Source organism: Telopea speciosissima, chromosome 5 (assembly GCF_018873765.1).
Source record: "Telopea speciosissima isolate NSW1024214 ecotype Mountain lineage chromosome 5, Tspe_v1, whole genome shotgun sequence".
NCBI classification, from domain to species: domain Eukaryota; kingdom Viridiplantae; phylum Streptophyta; class Magnoliopsida; order Proteales; family Proteaceae; genus Telopea; species Telopea speciosissima.
In genome coordinates, this window is record NC_057920.1 from 67,267,734 (window position 1) to 67,275,218 (window position 7,485).

Here is a 7,485-nt window from a genome sequence, read left to right on the forward strand (position 1 = left end):
CAATTCCTAAAGCTGTGGAGTGCGATCGTACTAGGTGGAGATGTCGACAAGTGGTAGCTTGGACATCCAACGATCTGAGCTCAACATAAGTCAAAGGGCTCGGACTATTGGATGTCCGAGCTGCCATGTATTGACATCTCCACCTAGCATTGCCGCACTGCACAAAGGAATTGGAGAAGATTATTTTTCACAAATATAGGGTGTTAATCGATCAGTTCAGTATATTTTTCGATGTGAGATTGGGTGAATCCGAAACCAAACCAATAAGGAAAGGTTCACTTTCGTTCGATTTTGGTTTCAATCGGATTTGGATTCACTTTATTTCGGCTCCCTCTTATTGGTTTTATATCAGATGTGATCCAGTTTGGATTCAGTTTATCATATATACTAAGGGAAAGAGAACACGTCGCCCCTTCAGCCTAACATAGGGGCGTGTGAAATGATCATCGTACACCCCTGTGTCAAGGCGCATTGGTGGCATGTTTGGCACGACCGGGTGACATTTTTTCTCCCATATATTAATTGTGAGAAAAAAAAAACATGTACTTTTTTTAGGATTTTCCGATTGGTATTGGTTTTATATCGGTTTATATCGATTTAGGTTCAATGTCAATCCGGTTTTCCATAATCCGTGCAATTTTGATCAATTTCGGTGTGATCCAATTTTTGACCGATTTCACAGTATTCCAATCTGAAATCAAACCAATAAATTTAAGGGAGAATTATATATACCTCCCCTGTACTTTGGCCTAATTACATGTTCCTCCCCTTGGTTTTCCCACCTTTCATACGATTCCCCTGTAGTTTTCAAAAAATTACTAATTCCTCCCCTACCGTTAGCATCTGTTTGTTAAGTGCTGACGTGTCATAGTTAAATATTTATAATGCCCAAATTAACCCTTGGTCATTGTGAGATGACCCTTTTACCCTTCTTCTTCTTCTTCCTCCTCCTCTTACAACTTCGTCCCAACCATGCTCCAGCAACCTCTGATTTTGAAATTGATTCAAACTTTTCTGAACCCAACAATACCCTTCTTCTTCTTCATGCTGCAATCCCACCCGCCCCCTCCCACCTCATCATGGATAAATTCACATTTTTATTACCCCTTTTCCATTTCATCTTGCTTCCTAGGGTTTGGTAAGAATCGTACTAACTAGTCCCTGAATTCTTGTGAACCCAATTAACACGTGTGGAAGACGATAATGTCCGAACAGAACAAACTACAAGAAGTAATGCTAGGGCTTGCAACATAGGTTCTCGAGTTCATGACTCTTTGAGAAGCAAGTATCACGTTCAATTGAACTGGAATCAATGAGTTCAAATTAGCAACAAAATTCCTGCAAATTCTAAAATTCTATCAATACCCATCAGTCAAAGTTCCTAGAATAAGAAGGTTTGCAGTTGAGCTAGCAATTTGGATGATGAAAAACAACAAAGCAACCCGATTCGTACTTTTAGGGCTCTTGGGATAGAGGGGGAGCTTAAGATTGTGAGAGAGACGATATCAGAGATGGAAAAAAGCTATGACATTTTCTCAGGAACAGTTGGACTAAGCAGGCACACTGAAATAATCCACTCACTTGTTGATAATGCACTTGAGTTTCTGCAAATCTAATATTATTTGGCTAAATGTACATTGTGTATTGTTATTGGTTTTTCTTGGAAAGATTTAGAGATAAAATTCTTCATTCTTTCTGCACTCCTAGTCCTACGGAACGATTCTTACCAAACCCTAGAAAGCAAGATGAAATGGGTTTGCAGATGAGGAACTTACAGAAGGTGCTGCAGCTTAGACTCCCTTTAATTGTTGAAAGCAATCATGGCCAGCGTAGGAGCATAAATTTCTTAGAATTCTCGCGGAATGGATACTAAGAACTGGATCTTCAAGTTCCCCGACAAGCTTCGGCACTACTTCAAGATTTAATATCTGAGAGCAGTTTTTATTGCTCTCAGTGCCAACATTGCAATTGCTTCCCCTGCTGCAATCCTCACTCGATTTTGGTCTTCAGGTAATCCCTCTTCGGAAAAAATCCTGAACAGTTCTTTAATGATTCCACCTGTACTTCAAATCCACTCTGTTGCTTCATCTTCGAAGGCCAAACTGGTTAAAATCCCAATTCCCAAAATTTGAAGCATTGGGTATTTCTCACCATACTTGAGAATTTCTCTGATGTTGCTTATCGTGAAAACAATCTCTGAAATCTCTTTCCTGAGAAAATTCCCAACATTACCAGAAGTTCCTGCGAGCAACTTCAACAATTGCAGGGCTCGTTTCATCTTTATATTCGATTATCTGTTTGGTGACTGTTCCTGAGAACCCTCTCTCCAATATTTGTGAGATCAATAATTTTTTGCAGGAGACCTGTTACGGTATAAGAGTCCGAGGAGGAGGAGGAGGCAGCGACTGTACTGATGGCGGTGGTGGTGGTGGTGGTGGTGGAGCAAAGAAATGGGTGTTTTAAGGTTGAAGATGATGAAAAAGGTATCATTGTAATTCTACTTATAGCATTTTAGAACAAGGGTAATATTGTCTTTTCAAACCATTAACTAACTGCACCCTAACACCGTCAGTCATAAGGGGTCAAAATGTAAGGTGGGAAAACCAAGGGGATGAACGTGTAATTAGGCCAAAGTACAGGGGAGGTATATGTAATTTTCCCTAAATGTAATTGTTTTGGTTCAATTTAGGTTTTTCAATCGATTTGATCCGGTTTCACCGGTTCGGGCTAGGGTTGGACACCCTAGACAATTGGACAAGTGGTTGATAAATAACTAAAGATCCATTTTATCTCTCCTAGCTGTCTTTGCGGTAGGCAACAACCAGAGAGAGAAAGAATAGTATTCCATTTCCAAAGTGGGTCAGCACATGCTTAATTGTACTTTGTGCTTAAGAATATGGTTTGGTACTAACCTTTCAATGGTACCCTTTCAAGATATACCTTCTTCCCAAACTTTGTATGATCATGCCTCAATAATTTGTGGATCATTTTCTTAATTTTCAATACAATGGTGTCCAAATAATTTGGTGCATCTTGTATTATAAGGGCCATTTGGTTAAAGAGAGTCAATAGGGTTCTATATTAAAAGACTTAAGTACATGGGCATTGGGTATCAATGACTCACCTTGCATTTCATATTTGAAGGAATAAGATTAAACGTCCAAATCCAATGAGAATAAAATTTAGAAGGAATAAGGTTTCCCATGATGCCACAATTGGGGGTTGGGGGGGGGGGGGTTGATCTGCACGCCAAATCAATGGTTATGCAAAGAACAGTATCATTCACATGAGGCCTATGAGTTAGAGCAGAACAGAGAGTGTTAGTGTGAACCATGGTTCATTATGTGAGAGGATATAGGATAGAGTCTGCAGTTTAGGATCGTGGAGACCTTTTCCCAATGTAGACTGATAATATTATCCACCACCATTTAGTTGATTTATTTTTGAAGTTTCATCCTCTATTTTCTTGACTATCCAATAAAAAAGTATATTAAATTGTACTAATCACATTTCTTGGCTAAAATTTGTTGAAAAATATTTGGGTTGGGACTTGAGATCCATCCACCAGTGAGTTAGCATTAAATTTTTTTGGCAATTAGACATGGTTACGTTATAGTGAGGACCATTGTATAAATTCTATATCATTGGACCCAAGATATTAGTGATTCACATTTTGGGATCGAGCTCCTCTCTAGGGAGCCCAACACCTAGGGAGTGTCTAGTGGCGCATTCGATAGCCGGGATGTGTGCGGCACACTCCAATCATTGGATGTCCCCCTGGGCACTCCAAGGAGCCGGATCCCTCATTTTGAGGCTACAATCATTTTTGCATTTCTTATTTTTTCCCCTCTCAGTTTGGCTGGCACAAAGGTTTGCATACTTATCCATTTCAGTCTTTCCTCATGTGGGGAAGTTCTTCTGTCACCATTTATATTAAAGTTTTATCCAATTGTATGAATTAGTAGACTTTCTTTTATCTACATTTGGATTGGAGTTAACCTTTGGTGGCAAAAGGCATCCTTCATGAAGTAAAAGGAAAATATACCAGTAGATAAACAATAGTCTTAGTTTTCAATTTTTTTTTAATCTTTATTGAAAAATGAAAATAAAATATATCAAAATACCCTACCACTTCAAAGAGATGAAATCTAGCCTGACCCACACCTAAAAGAAAATTTGAAAAACTGATGTACTATAGCTCTAACTTTATCTTTCCTCCCCTCCTTTATTATTTATCACCAATCTAAAAATGTTGCATGTCTGAACTCTGAACTCATTTCTCATAAGAAAAAGAGGGTAAAACAAAAAACACTAATCAAGGACATGAAAGATTTATTTTCTTATCAAAGTGCTTGGTGAGAATGTGAGATATCACTCATTAATCATGGACATCAAGGATTTTTCTTATTATGTTTTTGGAAGAAAGTAGATATTATTAATTGCCATAAGCAGGGAGCACTCTTTAATGCTAAAAGCTTAAGATGTGATTACTTTGATGAAAATAAAAATGCTGAATTGCTCTGCTCCATATACAGTTTCTCTTTTCATAGATCTGATTTTTGCCTATTTTCTCATTTCTTTCCCTAACTTTGGGTATACTTCACCACAATCCCCCCCCCCCCCCGAAAAAAAAAAAAAGAAGAAAAAAAAGGAGGATCCCCACCTCTGCAGGTAAACACACCAAACCATCTCACACCATCCATGTCCCCCCCCCCCCTGTCAAAAAGTTTCCATTTAAAATTCATTTCTACCTAACAATCCTTTGAAACATTGGATCTAATACCAATACACTTAAGACATATTCCTTCCAGAATTCTGCTTTGAATTTACAACTAAATAAGCATCCATGCCAAAATCATCATGCAGCATCGATAACTATAGAATTAAAATTTCTAGTATGAAGAACCTTTAATAATGTTGACATAATCATTAGGCAAATGATCTTCCATAAAACTGGAGTTTAACCATAAAATATGGCCGCAGTACCAAGAAACAAAGATAGGTATTGTCTTTCAAAGTGTAACAAACAAAATAGCTATTACCATACAACTTTATCCTAGATACTGAAACAAGCCTCCATATGTACAGGTTGTAGTTGATTTAATCCCCTAGAAGTGTACACTGTTGCATTGTGAGAATGATGAAGCTGGTCCTAGCTTGCCAATCCTATATTGAATAACCTCGATGCATCTCCCTAGAGGAATAAACTTTTCAAGTCCCCATTTGCAAGTGCGCATAGCCGATTGAATGAATTGGTATCTGAAGAAAAAAGAAAGAACTCAGACTAACCGACAGAGTGACCAAAAAATATAAAAACAACTAATTATAAATTCACAATCTACACTGCCCATAAAGGTCTTCCAGAACTAATGATAAATCCCACAAGAGTGGGGGAATATACCATTCAAATAGGTCCCAAATAGAAATAGCCAGTAATATACTTAGTTCACCAGGATGATATAAAAAATCCTGATCCTAATCTGTAGAGTTTAAAATTCCATCCAGTTATCTTCTGGCGTAGGAGATTCTTAAGGTTGGCCAGCAGGGAACCTTTTAATATTGATTCCTTGTCGCTTCTGCTTTTTAACGTAATAAGCATCTTCCACAATACTGAAACTAAACAACTGCCCCCTTCTAATAAATAAGAATGAATTTGAAAGAAAAAGATTTAGCACATTGGATGCAAGGCAAAGCCATTTTTAATATGACATAAAAATAAAATGTACAATGATCAGAGAAACACAAATTTTGTGGCAAACTAGGTTGGTTTGCAAGAATTATAGAAGGGAACTATACCAAATGTGTCACCAAAGTTGGTCCATGTTTCTGCATTAATGGATTGGTTAGTGTCAGCAATACCAATAACCTCAACAAAAGTTGTCAGAGGTAAGGATGGTGGGCAGCCTTTTATGACTAATTGTTGTTCATCTGCAGATCTCCCAATTACGACTCCACCATCTGATTGTACTATTTGAACCACTGTCCGAACTTTCCGTCCTACATACATGCGCAACAACTCTGCATTGACAAAAACTGCAGGGCTAGATGTATCCATATCCTACAAAATACATCAAGTCATTAGGAACAAGGGGTGGAGATTGCACATCCACTTTGATCAGAAGCTACTTTTTGTTATATTCCTAAGCTGTTTTAACTGTCTTGCTTATATATATCTCAGTCCCCAAATTGATGGATGGCCAAGTTCTCTCTACTGGCTTAGTTCCTGGGTCCTGGTAGAAATACAGTGACTGAGACAACCTCCCCACATCCAGCTCCCAAGTCCTGGAATCACCAATCTATCCCTCACCTTTCTTTGTTGGGTACCCATACTCTCCCCAGACTGGGTGTGGTAATATTTGCAGTATCTCCTGGGGTTGAGGATTATTATGTATGGATCACAATAGTTAAATGGTTCCTTGGTAAAGTTTCTCTATATGTTCTGCATTCCCTGGAGAGCAATACACATGGTAAGCCTCATAAGGGAAGTTCTTCTTGTCTGTGCGATGGATTCTAGTGCCATTAGAAAGTGTATGATAAGGTGGACAGACTCTAGCTAGAGCATAAGCCATGGATACTTATGATTTGTCCTCAACACATTATGGAACTTCCAACTACCCTTCCCAGGCTTCTTCACCCAATTCAGTGTGATTGCAGAGCTATAACTTCAGGAAATATAAATTTCAGATTTAGAAAGTTATGCCGGAAAACTGTAGAACACAGAATTAAATGCTGACCTGATTGATGGAGCTTAAAAAGTGAAGAAGGGTTTAGAAGGAGGAGAATATAACCAGAACTCTCACCTGGCCTTGCTCTCACTAACAGAATAGTTGAATCCCACAACCAGATTCTGAGTCCCACAGAAAAGAGCAGCAAAAAACTAGGAATTATGAAATTCCCGAAATCACAAGCAAAAAAAATTTAAACTACTTGAAGTGGAGAAGTTTCAAACATTTCAAGCAAAAAAAAAATTAAAGATTGAGAAGGGGAAAATAAACATAACATAACAACAACATAGGCAAACTCCCACAGATAAATACAGAAGAAATAGAAGAAAAGGCAAAATAAGAGACAATGCTGCTCTCAGAATGGCTTACCGGCGTTTCGAGACGGTAGACCACAGTGCTCTCGCTCAAACGAAGCTCTGACCCTGCCAACGAAAAAGTATTTCTCAGAAAAATTAGGAAAAACCAAATCATCTGCTGTGTTTTCCATTCTACAACCGAAGGAAATAATGAGAGAGAGAGAGAGAGAGTTACCTGAAGGGAGTTGCAGATCGCCGATGGAAAATGAGCCGCAAGATGAGGGTTTATGAGTAGAGCGGAGACTGAGGTTGGAGGGGCAAAAGTGTGGGAAGAGGGAGGCAACAAGTATGTGTTTTTTTCGCGGGTAACTGACGCGGGAAAGCTGGAGCTTATCGTTAAGAGATGAGAGTGAGTTGTGCACCGTTCGATTTCGATAATAGTGACGTGATTAGCAGGTTACAAT

General features: G+C 38.6%; 1 protein-coding gene across 1 annotated transcript; it reads right to left on the minus strand.

The window, feature by feature from the left end:
* Positions 1 to 4,864: 4,864 nt before the first annotated feature.
* On the minus strand, positions 4,865 to 6,073 carry LOC122661584 (replication protein A 14 kDa subunit B-like). Its single transcript, XM_043857028.1, has 2 exons — positions 5,797 to 6,073; positions 4,865 to 5,259 (listed from the first exon to the last, which is right to left on the minus strand). Exons 1-2 carry the CDS (start codon positions 6,053 to 6,055, stop codon positions 5,195 to 5,197), a joined length of 324 nt encoding a protein of 107 aa, XP_043712963.1. The 5' UTR covers positions 6,056 to 6,073; the 3' UTR covers positions 4,865 to 5,194.
* Between the last annotated feature and the right edge of the window lie 1,412 nt (positions 6,074 to 7,485).

Bases quoted from the DNA above. Each gene is read 5' to 3' on its own strand.
- LOC122661584 (XM_043857028.1), bottom strand. From the start codon at position 6,055: ATGGATACATCTAGCCCTGCAGTTTTTGTCAATGCAGAGTTGTTGCGC. The intron at 5,260-5,796 runs GTATAGTTCCCT...TTTTTTCTTCAG, and splicing joins CAACTTTGGTGACACATTTG to ATACCAATTCATTCAATCGG.